At 38.1% G+C, this 18,777-nt stretch overlaps 1 protein-coding gene across 2 annotated transcripts in view; it reads left to right on the plus strand.

Annotated features, from left to right (window-relative positions):
* UMPS (uridine monophosphate synthetase) overlaps nucleotides 1–18,422 on the plus strand; it is a 31,786-nt gene extending 13,364 nt beyond the window's left edge. Inside the window, exons 4-6 of one of the 2 annotated variants that reach the window (XM_015082287.2) lie at nucleotides 283–458; nucleotides 2,103–2,217; nucleotides 18,047–18,422. In XM_015082287.2, coding sequence (XP_014937773.1) covers nucleotides 283–458; nucleotides 2,103–2,217; nucleotides 18,047–18,216 — 461 coding nt within the window. In that variant the 3' untranslated portion in view covers nucleotides 18,217–18,422. Of the gene's footprint in view, nucleotides 1–282; nucleotides 459–2,102; nucleotides 2,218–3,409; nucleotides 3,542–18,046 lie in introns of those variants that run through there. The other variant, XM_053220962.1, reaches the window with a different exon arrangement.
* The last annotated feature ends 355 nt before the right edge of the window (nucleotides 18,423–18,777 follow it).

Consider the following 18,777-nt stretch of genomic DNA (forward strand, 5'->3'; position numbering starts at 1 on the left):
AAGTCAGCCTGCAAGGAAAACCAGTCTTAATCAGTGTTATTGATAAACTAAGTGCAGAAATTGTAAGACATTTTTCTCATTATGATCTTTTAGCCAGCTACCAGGTGAATAGTTTTTCATAGATGGAACCATAGGTCCACTGATGAGCACTAAAATTTTTGAAGTGCTTCACTATGACATTAGCATGTTACTTTGAGATTATTTCTTACTGTAGTTGGTTGGGCAAAAAGTTAGTGGTTTTTCTTTGAAAACTTACTTTTTTTCTTTTTTTTACCATCTTAGGTGGTATCTTTAAAATAGCTTCTTGGGCAGATCTGGTCAATGCTCACGTGGTGCCTGGTTCGGGGGTCGTGAGAGGCCTGAGAGAAGTAGGCCTGCCTTTGCACCGGGGGTGCCTGCTCATTGCAGAAATGAGCTCTGCTGGCTCCTTGGCTACAGGCAACTACACGACAGCAGCGGTAAGTGACAAAATGGCTGGGGTGACAGGGGGCCCAGGCTGTTGTGCTAGAAGGTACAGGGGAAGAAAACATCTGACATTTAAGATTTATGGAACCTCTGCCAAATTAAAAAAAAAAAAAAAAAATCAAGTGTTGTTAGGGTGACAGTAATGCTAGGTGGCTACAGTTTCCTGATAATAGCATTTTCTATCTTGTAGTGGACACTTAAGAGATATAAACACTGAAATATAAATATTTGGTTAAATATCTACCTATTCTTACTTGGTCTTTAAGATACAATTGTTTTGTTTTTTTTTTTTTTCATTTTGCCATGAGTTGAAGTTGAAGGGCTTCTTGCCAGACTTGCAGTTTCTCAGAATCCCCTAAGTCCCACAGAGATGCACATTCTCATGACAGCAGCCCAGATGAAGTACTTTTATCTTTTTCAGTCTTTGCTATTGATTGGTTTTGGGTGGGAAAGCTGTAAATTAGAGTTCAGACATACTGTTTACTCCAGTAACTACCCCATTTTTGAAAGTTAATATAACACTACATGTTAATACCCAACCCCTACACCTATACACCAGAATGAAATTGAGTGGATAATTATTTAGTTAAAAAGTTTCTTTACAGGGGCGCCTGGGTAGCTCAGTCAGTTAAGTGTCTGGCTTTGGCTCAGATCATGATCTCCCATTCCTTGAGTTCGAGTCCCGCATCAGGCTCTGTGCTGACAGCTTAGAGCCTGGAGCCTGCTTCAGATTCTGCATGTCCCTCTCTCTCTGTTTCTCCCTGCTTGTGCTCCGTCTCTCTCTCTCTCTCAAAAAATAAGTAATCATTAAAAAAAACAAACTTCCTTTATAGATATGTTAAAGACTATTACTTTTAAAAGTAATAAAATTTTAGTAAAATGTTAATTTTTAAGCGGGAATTTATTATTTCAAAGACTGGAACTCTGAAGAAATCACATGGCCCTCGGGCCAGGTTTTAACCTCACCCCTATATTGAACATAAATGTGATTTCCCAGATCTCATAGTGGAGGGTCCATGAATCAGTGCTGATATTTGGCACTGGGGTTCTGGGTCTGCCTCAAGTACAAGACATGGCTTGATGGGTGAGAATACTTGGTGGCACGAATGGAACAGTATGAGCCTCATGGAAGAGCCTTCTATAAATGTGAGGAAATGCTGTAGAAATTGTGGAGATCAGTTATTGGCAAACGTAGATGAGATTTCTTTAGCCCTTGACAATATGATAGGTATCTGGATATGGAGTAGTACCCTGTGTGGGTAGGAATTAGTCTTCAATTTGGTTTCGTATCATCATAAATGTATTCTAGAGTACTTTCCACATACCCTTTTTAGAAGTAGGTGGGTTCGCAAGTATGATCATGCAGCATCTCAATTTTAGATGCACACGGTATAGGATTCTGTAATGTTTTTAAGGTATGATTAATTGGGAGAAAGGGTTATCTCAGGGTCTTATTAGATAAAATATATAGAGTCATAAATTACTTGTTTTAGATATAATGAGTTTAATATCAGGTGAGATAAGACATATATAAAGTAGAAGTTTCTTATTAGTTAATAGAATCAAGTTTTTACTTGTAGAGCTGTTACTCTGTGTAATTAACTACTTTCTTGTAATCTATATTACCTTCCTTATAGGTTAAAATGGCTGAAGAGCATTCTGAGTTTGTGGTTGGTTTTATCTCTGGCTCCCGAGTAAGCACGAAACCAGAATTTCTTCACTTGACTCCAGGAGTTCAGTTAGAAGCAGGAGGTAAATCTGTTTATTGGTCATGGTTTTTCCAAAATGCTTCTTTACCCACAATAAAATTTTGTTATTACAAAGTTACTAAAGAGAAAGTTTGTTCGCCCAGAACAGTAACGAATGAGCCCTTTGGCTTGGTAATCCTGACCTAGATGTGCAAAATAACTTGCGGGCTAATTTTAGGGTGAAAGTTTAGAGTTACTTTTTGTTGAAATATGCCTAGAAACTGATAATTTTAGTTTAGTCTATCCCAACTAATGTTCTGAATATGCTGCCATAAAAGGTATTCTATGATCAAGGAAGAATGCTCTAACAAAATCCAACATTTATTTCTTTGTTAGAGGACCTTGCAGAACTGTTGACATGTTAATGCGTATTGTGCCTTCTGAGTGTGGAGATAGATGGTTCTTTCACGTCTCCCAAACATAAAACACTTAGCAGTCTGAGAAAAGTAGTTATAGTGGAAAAACAGGACAAACACTGTAGTGAAGGGAGTGATCTGGGTTATAAAAATATGCATTTTTAAATGTCCTGTGGGACTCAGTAAAATGGCTTTGGTTTTGAATGGGGAAGAAATGATGACCTAGAAACATTTTTCCCGAATTGATTTTTGTCCAAGAAAGATTGCTTATCACAGGTAGGGGAGTTCATTCTATCCCGTTTTCTCTCTCTTTCCTTCTTTATGGATTAGGCTTAAGAAGTTGGAGTTGGAAACTATGAAATACAGTAGGGTTCTTCTTAGTTAGCAAAACTATTTAAAATGACAACAGCTGTGCTTGTCTCCCCTCAGTGCAATTTGTCAGGTGTTCAAAAGGTACCTGTGAAAATATTGTGAGCAAAGTAGGTTTTGTATTAGTCATTCTTGTATATATCATGCTCATTCATCTTTCCATTGCACCCTGCATTCCCCAGTCTAGCTTTCCCCTCCAATTGGTGTGTTATGTATCCTTCGAAACCTTTGGCTTTGTATATACTCACATATGCAGGTAAAGTTTAGGAGAATGTTTTCTGTATATGTGGCTATATTACATTTTTACATCCAGAGTTAACCTTTTAACAACTACATAGTGTTTCCTAGTTATAACTGGGCTAGAATTGTTTAACCATTTCCCCTGTTGATAGATTTGGACTGTTATACAAACAGTGAACATTCTTGTATATATTTTTGCACATGTGGAGTATTTCTGGAATATTCTTCTAGGCTAAAAACTCCTTGACGATGAGAACTCTTTCTGAAGATTGCATATCCTCCAGCACAATGCTCCTGTGCTTCATAAATGGTCTGTAAATACTCGTATAAATGTTGAAGGAGTGAACAATATGCTGTATAAGAACAGTTTGATGATTGAAGGTATGAGTTTGGTAAACCTTGGTTTTCTTTTTAAACCCCGACATACTAGGACTAGTGGATTCCCATTAGGTCCTTCAAGGTTAATTATTTTATATAATACCACCATACTTAAGGAAGGTACCACCTTTTGGGGGTTTGGTGGTTTGTTTTTAATTGTGTACTTTAAGCAGAAAACATTATAGAAAGTTAACCAGGAAGAAACTCATAGGCTAATGAAAATTCAGGTAAGTGAATGAATGGCGGCTGAATCCGTGGGGTTAACAAGTATTGGGGGTTTTACAGATTGTATTTGCCACAGAGCAGGCTGCAGCAGAATGACTCACCCAAGTTTGCGACAGCTGCCTTAGTGCTGGACAACTTTGACATTTTAATTTTGCACTAAACGTTTTGAGTCAGATTTGGGTTTCTGGCCCTTCCATTTAGCAGCCATGTATATTTGGACAAGTCACTTCACTTCTTCCGGTCTCATTGTCAAGTGTAAAATGGGAATAATAACAGCGTTGACCTCTTACAGTTGAGAGGCTTACATGAGATAGTGATGTATAGAATGCACTTCACATAGTACTATGCTTGTCAACTGTTAATGTTCATTATAAGCCGCCCTAATTCTTTGACTAAAAAGGATCTAGGCTTTTAGGAACATTTAAAGCATCTTGGATTTGAAAGATAAGCCATTTAGCAGAAGAGTTCAAGAACAACAAAATTTAAAAAGAAAAATGTGGGACTCTGGTTCAAGATGGTGATGTAGGAAGATCCTGAACTCCTCTTCTCCCACGAACACACGGAGTCTACAGCTGTGCATGGAACGTTTTTCTCTGAAAAAAATCCTAATGTCTGGCTGAGCAAGAACTGTGTATCTGGCAAATGAGAAGAAAACCACATCAAATTGGGTAGGAGATGCTGGGACTCAGTCTCACCATAAAGCAAACTTAGGAGGGAAGTCAAAACTTGGAGCATCTCCCTGAGGAGTGAAGGAGTTGAATTAACTTTTAAGACCTATACCCAAGAGACACAGTTTTGTAAACCAACGGGGCTTATATCCATAAGGCTAGTGGGTGGCTTAGTCGGTTAAGCGTCCAACTCTTCATCTCAGTTCAGGTTTTGATCTCAGGGTCTTAAGTTCAGGCCCTGCATTGGGGTCTGGGGGTGAAGCCTACTTTAGTAATCTTAGAAATGTCTCTTAAAGGGCTCAGAGATAGCTGATGGTGCCCAGACTTTAAGTAAAAAAGGCTCATTTGCTACTGTTAACGTGCTGCCCTAGGGGGCAGGCATCTAATTTAACACATACATTTGAGAGCCTACTACAACACTTGTCAGGGACAGAGACTGGTGAGCGCCATCTTCATGCTCTTCCCCCGAGCACACTCCACAGTACCAGTATCTCCCAGAAGGGAGTTTTTACACATACCTGGTGTCCTGATTTTTACATCTGCCAAGGCGGTCCCCTTATTTACTTGGATTCACTATATATATTTGATTTTAAATTGGAATTTAAATAAAAACTTGGAGGAAGAAAAGTAAAAACAAAGCTAAAGACCAGGAGGACTCTTAAAAGCAGCAAGAGCAAAACAACTCCCTTGTATGTATACAAGGGAAGCCCCATAAGGTTAAAGATTATCTGTAGATTTTTCAGCAGAAACTGCAGGCCAGAAGAGTGGTGAGATAGATTCAAAGTGCTTGAAGAAAAAAAATCTTCCAACAAAGAACTCTCCTCAGCAAAGTTTGGAATTGAAGTATAAGAGTTTTCCAGAACAGCAAAAGCTAACGGAGAAGTTCATCATCCCTAAACCAGCCTTATAAGAAATTATTAAAGGGGTTTTTTTAAGCTGAAACAAAAGGATGCTAATTGGTAACAAGAAAACATAAGAAAGAATAAATCTCACTGGAAAGGCAAATAGAAGTAGATTAAATTAACTTATTAAAAGGAATTATTTATTTATTTTGAGAGAGAGAGTGAGCATGAGTGGGGTAGGGGTAAGAGAGAATTCTAAGCAGTCTCCACGCTGACACAGTACAGAGCCTGATGCAGGGCTCGAACTCACAAACTGTGAGATTGTGACCTGAGCCAAAATCAGGAATCAGATGCTTAACCGACTGAGCTACCCAGGTGCCCCTAGATTAATCCCTTTTAAGTTAAAAGACAAAAGTAATAAAAAAAATCCTTTAATTCTTGTAGTTACAATTATAAGATAAAATGTGATATTGAAAATGTAAAAGGGGGAATAAAAATGTAGAGCTTTATTATTATTATTTTTGAGTTTATTTTGAGAGAGAGCACAAGCGGGGGAGGGGCAGAGAGAGGGAAAAAGAGAGAATCCCAAGCAGGTTCCACACTGTTAGGGCAGAGCCTGATGTAGGGCTTGAACTCACAAACCGTGAGATCATGACCTGAGCCAAAATCCGGAGTCAGACATCCAACTGACTGAGCCACCCAGACACCCCCCCAAAAATGTAGACCTTTAGAATGCTGTCAAACGTAATTTGTTAAAATAGATGTAAGTTGTTAAATGTAAGCCTTATTGTAACAACAAAACACATCCTTAATTAGATGCACAGGATAAAGAAATCCAAGCATACCACTTAAGAAAGTCATCAAATTACAAAGGAAGAGAGCAAGAGAAGAACAGAGAGCAGCCAGAAAACAATTTAACGAAATGGCAAAAAGTATATACCTAACAAGAATTATTTTATGTATGTATGTATTAGAGTGTGGGGGAGAGGAAGAGAGAATCCATACTCTGCACGGAGCCTTATGCAGGGCTCGATCCCACGACTCTGGGATTGTGACCTGAGCCAAAATCAAGAGTTGGATGCTCAAGTGACTGAACCACCAAGGCTCCCCTTAACAATAATTACTTTAAATGGACTAAATTTTCCAGTCAAAAGACAGAGTGGCTGAATGGATTTTAAAAACCAGACCTATCCATGTGCTGGCTATAAAAGACTCCATTCAGGTAGAAGCAAAGTATAAGAACTCACTTCATACATAGACTGAAAGTAAAGAGATGGGGAAGATATTCCATGCAAATGGAAACCAAAAGAAATAGACCCTTATCAGACCAAATAGACTTTCAAACAATGACTAATGAGAGACAGACTAAGGCATTACATGATAAAGGAGTCATTCCAACAAGAGGATGTAACATTTGTAAATTTTTTTGCATCTGGCATAGGAGCACCTAAATATATAAAGCAAATATCAATAGGCCTAGAGGGAGAAATAGTAATACAAGAATAGTAGGGAATTTTAATATCTCACATCAGTAGATAGACCATCCAAACAGAAAGCCAGTAAAGGAACATCAGCTTAAAACAACACATTAGATGAGATGGACTTAACAGATATATACAGAACATTCTGTCCAAAAGCAGTAGAATGGAGGTTTTTCTCAAGTGCACATGGAACATCCTTCAGAGTAGATAGCATGGTAGGCCACATAATAAGTCTTAAACACCAAAACCAGATAAGAATGCCACAAGAACAGAAAATTAAAAGCCAATATATTCCTGATGAACATAGATGCAAAAATCCTCGACAAAAGAGCAAACTGAATTCAGTGATATCTTAAATGGATTATGCACCATGGTCAGCTGGAATTCTAAGGACACAGGGATGGTTCAGCTTCTGCAAATCAGTGTGATATACTACATTAACAAAATGAAGGGTAAAAATCATATTATCATCTCAACACATGCAGAAAGAGCATTTGACAAAATTCAGTATCCATTTATGATAAAGGCCTAAGGTGGCTATAGAGGGAACATACCTCAACATAATAAAGGCCACGGATGACAGGCCTACAGCTAACATTGTATTCAGCAGTGGAAAGATAAAAACTTGCCCTCTTAAATCAGGAACAACACCTGGATGCCCACTCTTACCACTCTTATTCGACATGGTACTAGATAGAAGTCCTAGCCACAGAAATTAGTCAGAAAAAAGAAACAAAAGTCATCCAAATTGGAAATGAAGATGTGAAGCTGTCAGTCACTATTTGCAGATTATATGATATTATTATATAGAAAACCCTGAAAGACCACCAAAAACAGGTTAGAACTAATAAACGAATTCAGTCGAGTTGCAGGATACAAAAATCTTGCATTCTCTGCACTTAATATCCTACTGTCAGAAAGGGAAATTAAGACCATCGCATTTACAATGGCATTAAAAAGAATAAAATACCTAGGAATAAATTTAACCAAAGAAGTTGAAGGCCTGTATATTGAAAAATGTAAGACATTGATGAAAGAACTGAAGAAGATACAAATAAATGGAAAGATACTCATGCTCATGAATTGAAAGAATTAATATTGTTAAAATGTCCATACTACTCAAAATATATCAACAGATTCAGTGCACTCCCTATCAAATTCCAGTGAGATTTTTCACTGAAGTAAAATAAACTACCCTAGTACTTGTATAGAATCAAAAAAGATCCCAAATAGCCAAAGCAATCTAGAGAAAAAAGAACAAAATTAGAGGTTTCACACTCCCTGATTTCAAACTATAATTACAAAACTATAGTAATCAAAACAGTATGGTAGTGGTTTAAAAACAGACACAATGATCAGTGGAATGCAGTAGAGAGCCCAGAAATAAACCCATGTAAATATGATCACTTGATTTATGACAAAGGAGCTAAGAATATACAATGGGGAAAGGACAGTCTCTTCAATAAAATGGTGTTGAGAAACAGATGTTGGCGAGGATGCAGAGAAAGAGGATCTCTTTTGCATTGTTGGTGGGAATGCAAGCTGGTGCAGCCACTCTGGAAAACAGTATGGAGGTTCCTCAAAAAATTAAGAATAGAACTACCCTATGACCTAGCAATTGCACTAGGCATTTATCCACGGGATACAGGTGTGCTGTTTCGAAGGGACACATACACCCCCATGTTTATATAGTAGCACTATCAACAATAGCCAAAGTATGGAAAGAGCCCAAGTGTCCATCAATGGATGAATGGATAAAGAAGATGTGGTATATGTATACAATGGAGTATTACTTGGCAATCAAAAAGAATGAAACCTTGCCATTTGCAACTACGTGGATGGTACGTGGATGGAACTGGAGGGTATTATGCTAAGTGAAATTAGAGAAAAACAAAAATCATATGACTTCACTCATATGAAGACTTCAGACAAAACAGATGAACGTAAGGGAAGGGAAGCAAAAATAATATAAAAACAGGGAGGGGGACAAAACAGACGAGACTCATAAATATGGAGAACAAACTGAGGGTTACTGGAGGGGTTGTGGGTAAGGGGCATTAAGGAATCTACTCCTGAAATCATTGTTTCACTATATGCTAATTAATTTGGATGTAAATTTTAAAAAATTAAAAAAATAAAATGGTGTTGAGAAAACTGGACAGGCAAAAGGATGTAACTGTGTCACTGTCTTATACTATACACAGATATTAATACAAAATGGATTAAAGACGAAATAAGGCTTGAAACCATAAAACTCCTGGAAGAAAACATAGGTGATAAGCTCCTTGACATCAGTGTTGGCAGTGATTTGTCTAATCTGACACCAAAACTAAAAGCAACAAAAGCAAAAATAAGTGGAACAATATTAAACTAAAAATATTCTGTACAGCAAAGGAAATCATCAACAAAGTTAAAAAGCAACTTACTAAATGGGAGGAAATATTCGCTAATCATATATCTGATAAAGTGTTAACACCCAAAACATACAGTAAACTCATGTACATCAATAGCCAAAAAAAAATAATCCAATTAAAAAATAGGCAGAAGATCTGAAAAGGCATTTTACACAGATGACATACAGATGGCCAACATGAAAAGATGCTTAACATCACTAATCAGGGAGATGCAAATCAAAACCACAGTGAGATATCACCTCACACCTGTCAGATTGGCTACTATCAAAAAGACGAGAAGTGTTGGTAAGGCTGTGGAGAAAAGGGAACCCTTGTCTGCTATTGGTGGTATGTAGATTGGTATAGCCAACATGGAAAACCATGTGAAAAGTTCCACAAAAAGTTAAAAATATATGTCAATACTACCCAAGGCAATCTACATATTCAATCCAATACCTATCAAAATAACACCAGCATTCTTCACAGAGCTAGAACAAACAATCCTAAAATTTGTGTGGAACCAGAAAAGACCTCAAATAGCCAAAGCAATCTTGAAAAAGAAAACCAAAGCAGGAGGCATCACAATCCCAGACTTCAAGCTGTATTACAAAGCTGTAATCATCAAGACAGTATGGTACTGGCAGAAGAATAGACACTGAGATCAGTGGAACAGAATAGAGAACCCAGAAATGGATCCACAAACATATGGCCAACTATTCTTTGACAAAGCAGGAGAGAATATTCAATGGAATAAAAACAGTCTCTTTATTAAGTGGTACTGGGAAAACTGGACACGACATGTGGAAGAATGAACCTGGACCACTTTCTTACACCATACACAAAAATAAAATGGATCAAAGACCTCAATGTAAGACAGGAAGCCACCAAAATACTCAAGGAGAAAGCAGGCAGAAACCTCTTTGACCTTGGCCGCAGCAACTTCTTATTCAACATGTCTCCAGAGGCAAGGGAAACAAAAGCAAAAATGAACTATTGGGACCTCATCAAAGTAAAAAACTTCTGCACAGCGAAGGAAACAGTCAGCAAAACTAAAAGGCAACTGACAGAATGGGAGAAGATATTTGCAAATGACATATCAGATAAAGGGTTAGTATCCAAAATCTATAAAGAACTTCTCAAACTCAACACCCAAAAAATAAACAATCCAGTGAAGAAATGGGCAAAAGACATGAATAGACACTTCTCCAAAGAAGACCTCCAGATGGCCAACCGACACATGAAAAAATGCTCAACATCACTCATCATCGGAAATACAAATCAAAACCACAATGAGATACCACCTTACACCTATCAGAATGGCTAACATTAACTCAGGCAACAACAGATATTGGTGAGGATGCGGAGAAAGAGGATCTCTTTTGCGCTGCGTGGGAATGCAAACTGGTGCAGCCACTCTGGAAAACAGTATGGAGGTTCCTCAAAAAATTAAAAATAGAACTACCCTATGACCCAGCAGTTGCACTAGTAGGTATTTATCCAAGGGATACAGGTGTGCTGTTTTGAAGGGGTACATGCACCCCAGTGTTTATATAAGCACTATCAACAATAGCCAAAGTATGGAAAGAGCCCAAATGTCCATCGATGGATGAATGGATAAAGAAGTGGTGTATATAGATTGTTACTCGGCAATCAAAAAGAACAAAATCTTGCCATTTGCAACGACGTGGATGGAACTGGAGGGTATTGTGCTAAGTGAAATTAGAGAAAGACAAAAATCATATGACTTCACTCATATGAGGACTTTAAGAGACAAAACAGATGAACATAAGGGAAACAAAAACAATATAACAACAGGGAGGGGGACAAACCATAAAAGACTCTTAAATATGGAGAACAAACAGGGTTAGTGGAGGGGTTGTGGGAAGGGGGGGTGGGCTAAAAGGATAAGGGACATTAAGGAATCTACTCCTGAAATTGTTGCACTATATGCTAACTAAACTTGGATATAAATTAAAAAAATAAAAATTTTAAAAAATTAAAAAAAGAACTATCTGACCCATTAATTCTACTTCTATTAATCCAAGGAAAACAAAACACTAACTCAAAATGATACATGTACCCCCATATTCATTGAAGCACTATTTAGAATAGCCAAGATATGGAAATAACCTAAGTGTCAATGGATGAATAGAGATGTATACGTGTGTGTGTGTACCATGGAATATATATACACACAATGAAATATTATGACATAAAAATAATGAAATTTTGCCATTTGTGACAACATGGATGGACCTTGAGGGCATTATGCGGAATGAAATAAGTCAGAGAATCACAGATACCATATGATCTCACTTGTATGTGGAGTATAATACTAGAACAAGTTTCATAGATAAAAAGAATAGATTAGTGGTTGCCAGAGGCTGGGGTAGGAAGTAGGTGAAATGGGTGAAGGGTGTCAAAGGTACATACTTCCAGTTATAAAATAGGTCACAGGGATGTAATGTACAGCATGGTGACTATAATTAGTAATACTGTATTTCATATTGGAAAGTTACTAAGAGTCTTAATTCTTACCACAGAAAAAAAATTTTTTTGTAATTAAGGTGATAATTGTCAGGTAGTCAATGTGATGACTTGGCAGTGTATACAAATACCAAATCATTAATGTTGTACACCTGAAACTAACGTTATATGTCAGTTATACCTGAATAAAAAAAAATTCATCATAGCATTGGAAGTCCTGCTGACAGCATTTAGGCAAGAAAAATAAAAGTCATCTAAATTGAAAAGGAAAGAAAGTAAAACTCAGTAGTTGCAGATGACATGATACTGTACACAGGAATACTTCAGAGATAGTGTGGCTTCAGTTCCAAACCAGTGCAATAAATAGTGCCAATAAAGTAAATATTGCCAATAAAGCAAGCCAAGTGAAACTTTTGGTTTCGCAGTGCATATAAAAGTTGTGTTTATACTGTAGAGTATTAAGTGTGTAGTAGCTTTATGTCTAAAACAACAAAGTACATACTTTAAAAATACTTTTAATTTTTTTAACGTTTATTTTTGAGAGAGACAGAGCATGAACGGGTGAGGGTCAGAGAGAGAGAATCCGAAACAGGCTCCAGGCTCTGAGCTGTCAGCACAGAGCCTGACGCGGGGCTCAAACTCACAGACCACGAGATATGACCTGAGCCGAAGTCAGAGGCTTAACTGACTGAACCACCTGGGCGCCCCGAAAAATATTTTATTGCAGGAGCGCCTGGGTGGCTCAGTCAGTTAAGCCTCCGACTTTGTCCCAGGTCATGATTTCACAGTTTGTGAGTTCGAGCCCCGCGTCAGGCTCTGTGCTGGCAGCTCAGAGCCTGGAGCCTGCTTCAGATTCTGTGTCTCCCTCTCTCTCTGCCCCTGTCATGCTCATGCTCTCTCTAAAAACTAAATAAACATTTAAAAAAATTTTTTTAATAAATAAAAATATTTTATTGCTGAAAAGCTAACCGTTATCTGAGCTTTCAGCAAGTTGCAGTCTTTTTGCTGGTGCAGAGTCTTAGATGTTGATGGCTGCTGAGTGATGGTGGTGGTTGTTGAGCATTAGGGTAGCTGTGGCAATTTTTAAAAATAAGACAGCAGTGAAGTAAGTTGATGGACTCTTTCAAGAACAATGCTGTCTGCATGCTCTCTGGAGCATGCAGTGCTGTTTGATAGCATTTTTAACTACTAAAAATTGGTGTCAGTCCTTTCAAACCCTGCCATTGCTTGATCAACTATGTTGAGGTAATATTCTGAATCCTTTGTTGTCCTTGCAACAGTCTTCACAGCATCTTCACCAAGAGTAGTTTCCATTTCCAGAAACCATGTCTTTGCTCGCCCATTAGAAGCAAGTAATGGGGCGCCTGGGTGGCTCAGTCGGTTGAGCGTCTGACTTCAGCTCAGGTCATGATCTCTTGGTTTGTGAGTTCAAGCCCCATGTCGGGCTCTGTGCTGACAGCTCAGAGCCTGGAGCCTGCTACAGATTCTGTGTCTCCCTCTCTTTCTGCCCGCCCCCCTCTCTCTCTCAAAAATAAACATACATTTAAAAAATTTTTCTTACAAGCGTCATGTGTTATAGTTTTATCCGGAAACTGCAGCAATTCAGTTGCCTCTTCAGGCTCCACTTCTAATTCTAGATCTCTTGGTGTTTCTACTACATCTATAGTTACTTCCTCCACTGGAGTCTTGAGCCCACAAGGTCATCCATCAGGGTTAGAGCCTGTGAATGCTGGTATTTTGACCTCTTTCCATGAATCACAAATGTTCTTAATGGCAACTAGAATGGTGAATCCTTTCCAGAAGATTTTCAGTGTACTTTCCATCAGAGGAATCACTGTCTGTAGCAGCTATAGCTTTATAAGACCTATTTCTTAAATAATAAGACTTGAAATTTGAAATTACCACTTGATTTATGGGTTTAGAATGGATATTGTGTTAGCAGGCATGACGACATTGATGTCATTGTACCTCTCCAACAGAGCTCTTAGGAAATCAAGTACATTGTCAGTAAGCAGTAATTTTTGGAAAGGAATCTTTTTTTCTGAGCAGTAGGTCTTAACAGTAGGCTTAAAATACTCAGTGAACCATGTTGTAAACAAATGTGCAGTCATCCAGTCTTTGTCCCATTATAGAGCACAGGCAGAGAAGATTTAGCATAATTCTTAAGGACCCTAGGATTTTTCAGAATGGTAAATAAGCATGGTCTGCAGGTTAAAGTCACAGACTACATCAGCACCCAGCAAAAAGGGTCAGCCTTTGAAACTTTGAAGCCAGGTATTAACTTCTAACTATGAAAGTCCTAAATGGCATCTTCTTCCAAAAGAAAGCTGTTTCATCTATATTGAAAATCTGTTGCTTAGTGTAGCCACCTTCACTAATTAATGAATTATTGATTACCTGAGCTAGATCTTCTGGATAACTTGTTGCAGCTTCTACATCAGCACCTGCCTCTTCACCTTGTACTTTATGCTATGGAGACGGCTTCTTTCCTTAAAACCTCATGGGCCAACCTCTGCTACCTTCCAGCTTTTCTTCTGAAGGTTCCTCACCTCTCTCAGCCTTCATAGAATTGAAGAGAGTTAGGGCCTTGCCCTGGATAAGGCTTTGGCTTAAGGGCTGGTTCAGTCTTTGATCCAAATCACGGAAACTTTCTCCATATCAGCAATAAGGTGGTGTTGCTTATCTTTCATGTGTTCGGTAGAGTAGCACTTTTACTTCAAGAAATTACTTCAAGAATTTTTCCTTTGCATTCACAGCTTTGCTGTTTGGTGCAAGAGGACTAGTTTTCAGCCTGCCTTGACTTCTGACATGACCACAACAGTTGTGTTAGTAACATCAAAGATCGCTGATCACAGATTACTATAACAATGATGAAAAAGTTTGAAATATTGTGACAAGTACGAACATGTGATAGAGATACAAAGTAAGCACAGGCTATTGGAAAAATCAGGTCAATAGACTTGTTGAATACAAGGTTGCCTCAAACCTTCAATTTGTACAAAAAACAAAACAAAACAAAAAAACCAGTATATGCAAAGCACAGTAAAGTGAAATGCAGTAAAACAAGGTATGTCTCTACAGAAAATCTGAGAGTCCACCAAAAAATTATTAGAATAAATGAATTCAGTAGAGTTGCAGGATACAAAATTAACATGCAGAAATTAGTTGTGTTTCTATGTACTGATAATAAGCTATCAGGAAGAGAAGAAAATCCATTTACAATTGCATCCGAAGAAATAAAATACCTAGGAATAAATTTAACCAAGGAAGTCAAAGACTTGTACTCTGAAAACTGTTAAGACATTGGTGAAAGATTTGAAGATGATACAAATGTAAAGTATTATGTGCTCATGGATTTAAAGAATTATAAAATGTCCATACTACCCAAAGCAATCTACAGATTCAGTACAATCTCCATCAATACCAATGATATTTTTTACAGAACTAGAACAAAGAATCCTAAAATTTGTATAGAACCACAAAAGACTTTGAATAGCCAAAGCAGTCTTGAGGAAGAGGAACAAAGCTGGAAGTCTTATGCTTCCTGATTACAAAGCTATAGTAGTTGAAGTAGTATGTTATTGGCATGAAACAGACACATAGATGAATGGAACAGAAGGAAGAGCCCAAAGATAAAGCCACTCTTACCTGGTCAACCTGTGACAAAGGAGACAAGAATTCACAATGGGGAAAAGATAGTCTTTTTATTATTTTTTTAAATGTTTGTTTTTGAGAGAGAGAGAGAGAGAGAGAGAGAGAGCGAGCTGGGGAATGGGCCAAGAGAGAGGGAGACACAGAATCTGAAGCAGGCTCCGGGCTCCGAGAGCCCGACGCGGGGCTTGAACTCACAAGCCATGAGATCATGACCTAAGCGCAAGTCAGACACTTAATTGACTGAGCCACCCAGGTGCCCCATAATGTTTATTTTAGAGAGAGACAGAGTGTGAGCAGGGGAGGGGGCAGAGAGAGAGAGGGAGACACAGAATCTGAAGCAGGCTCCAGGTTCTGAGCTGTCAGCACAGAGCCCAATGCAGGGCTTGAACCCATAAACTGTGAGATCATGACCTGAGCCAAAGTCAGATGCTTAACTGACCGAGACACCCAGGTGCCCAATAGTCTTTTTAATAAGTGGTGCTGAGAAAACTGTACAGCTACATGGAAAAGAATGAAACGGGACCACTTCTTAAATCATACAAAAATGAATTCAAAACTTATTAAACTTGAATGTGAGACCTGAAGTTATAAAACTCCTAGAAGAAAACATAGGCAGTAAGCGCTTTTAGCACTATATTTTTGACAGGTCTCCTTAGGCAAGGGCAACAAAAACTAAAATAAATGGGATTGCATCCAACTAAAAAGTTTTTGGACAGCGAAGGAAACCATCAAATAAAAGGTCCCCATTGAATGGGAGAAGGAATTTGCAAGTAGTCATATATCAGATAAGAATAAAAGGTTAATATCCAAAATATATAAAGAACTTAAACATTTTATTAAAAAATGGGCAAACGACTTGAATAGACATTTTCCCAAAGGAGACAGGTAGATAGTGGTCAGCAGGTAGACGAAAAGATATCAGCATCACTAATCATCAGGGAAAATACAAATCAAAACCATATGAGATAATACCTCATGCCAGTCAGAGTGGCTAATATCAGAAAGACAAGAAATAACAAGTGTTCACCAGGTTGTGGAGAAAAGGGAACCCTAGTCCACTAGTGTTAGTAGGAATGTAAATTGGTACAGCCGTGGTGGAAAACAGTACTGGTTTCTCAAAAAATTAAAAATAAAGCTGTCATCGGGGCACCTGGGTGGCTCAGTCGGTTAAGCGTCCGACTTCAGCTCAGGTCACGATCTCGCGGTCCGTGAGTTCGAGCCCCGCGTCAGGCTCTGGGCTGATGGCTCAGAGCCTGGAGCCTGCTTCCTATTCTGTGTCTCCCTCTCTCTCTGACCCTCCCCCGTTCATGCTCTGTCTCTCTCTGTCTCAAAAATAAATAAACTTAAGAAAAAAATTAAAAAAAAAATAAAGCTGTCATACAATCCAGCAATTCTAGTTCTGGTATTTATCAGAAGGAAAAAAAATCCCAGTTTGAAGAGATATATGCACCCATATATTCATTGCTGCATTATTTACAATAGCCAAGATAAGGAAGCAACCTAAGTATCCATCAATAGATGAATGGAGAAAGGTGTGATATGTATCTATAATGGGGAAAAAAGGTGAAGTCTTGCTATTTGTGACATACTGAGGGTATTATGCCAAGTGAAATAGGTCAAAGACCAGTACCTGATGACTTCACTTATATTAGAATCTTGAAAAATCAAACCAAACAAAGCAGAAACAAACTCATAGATACAGGAAACAAAGTGTTAGTTACTAGTTGAGGGAGCAGTTGGGGAATGGATGAAATAGGTGAAGGGGGGATTAAGAGGTAAACTTCTAGATATAAAATAAACCACGGAGATGTAACGTATAGATATAGTTAATATTGTAATAACTATGGTGACTGATAGTAACGACTTATTTTGGGGATCAGTTCCTAATGTATAAAAATATCGAATCACTATGATGTACACCTGAATACTAGGATATTCTGTATAATTATACTTAATTAAGAAACAAATTATTGGGGCGCCTGGGTGGCTCAGTTGCTTAAGCCTCCAACTCCTGATTTCTGCTAAGGTCATGATCTCATAATTCATGAGATCAAGCTCCACATCAAGTTCTGCTGACAGTCTGGAGCCTGCTTGAGATTCTCTTTCCCTCTATGCCCCTCCCCCACTCATCCTTTTTTCTCTCTCAAAATAAATAAACAAACATGAAAAAAAACCAAGTTAAAACAAATTGTGATAGAGTAAGAAAGGCAGTAGTCAAAATTAAGAATTGGGATTTGTACATAATCTGGTACTTAATGGGTGTGGAAAGGCTCACTTTGGCTGTGGTCAGATTAGAGGTTTGTGAGGAATTTTTCAACAGTGTCACAGTGATTCTAAGCGTATAGTATAAATGTCTGATTGCAAGGTCAGTTTTTATTGGGTTTGCTATTTTGGTAACGAACCTTTTTTGGCAACATAGAAGATTTATGGTTTTTTGATACTGTTAACCTATAAATGCTCTAAAATTAGACATTGAAGAGGAGTTGGCTAGCATCGTTCTCTGCCATGGGGGGTCTCTGGCCTATCCAAAGAGACTTTTTGCTTTTACTCACTTGCTGTCCAGCAGGGGCATGGAAAGCAATGGCACATACTGATTTAAAATTGGCTAGGTACTTGACAAATTTCATATTAAAAAAAAAATTGGTTAGGTACTTTTTCAGAAAAGTCATGATCAGTTTCTTGATTTTTTTTTTTTTTAATATTGTGTTATTAACAAACAGTGACTTTGGTGTCTTTGCAGGGGATAATCTTGGCCAACAGTATAATAGCCCACAAGAAGTTATTGGCAAACGAGGATCTGATATCATCATTGTAGGCCGGGGCATAATAATGTCATCTAATCGTCTGGAAGCAGCTGAGTTGTACCGAAAAGCTGCTTGGGAAGCTTATTTGAGTAGACTTGGAATTTGAGTGTCTTGGATACATGTTTGTGAAGACCTTGAAGATACATGGTCTCCTGAGAAGCGTGGCGTGAAATAATAAGCAGCATTTAATGGATTGGATTCTTTCATGGGTTCTGTGTTGGAGTGACTTCTGGATTTCTAACAGTCTTTAGGAAATACTGAATGATGAGTAATCACTGCGTTGTTACTATAATAAATTTATTTTCAAGCTTTTTTTAATTGAGATTGATGTTGGTTAGGCAGTCACAGTCCTGCTTGTGTTGGGATCTTTCATATTTGAAAGATCAGACTTTCTTTTAATTGTTGTGACACAAAAACTTTAAGACATCAAAAGGCCCAAACCGTTGTAGTATTTCATGTGCCTTATGTGATGCCCAAATAATATTTAAATATTTGCTGTTCTCCTTTTCTGTTTAAAAGTGATAGTCGAGGTATCCATAGGGAAATAGGAAGTGGGGAAGGTGATGGTAGCTGCAACCCTGAGGCCAATATCTGGCTTTCATTTCGATCACAGGCAGCAGTTATGGACCTGTGCTGAAGCAGGCAGAGCTTCCTCATGCTTTATTGG

Source organism: Acinonyx jubatus, chromosome C2 (genome assembly GCF_027475565.1).
Source record: "Acinonyx jubatus isolate Ajub_Pintada_27869175 chromosome C2, VMU_Ajub_asm_v1.0, whole genome shotgun sequence".
Classification (NCBI taxonomy): domain Eukaryota; kingdom Metazoa; phylum Chordata; class Mammalia; order Carnivora; family Felidae; genus Acinonyx; species Acinonyx jubatus.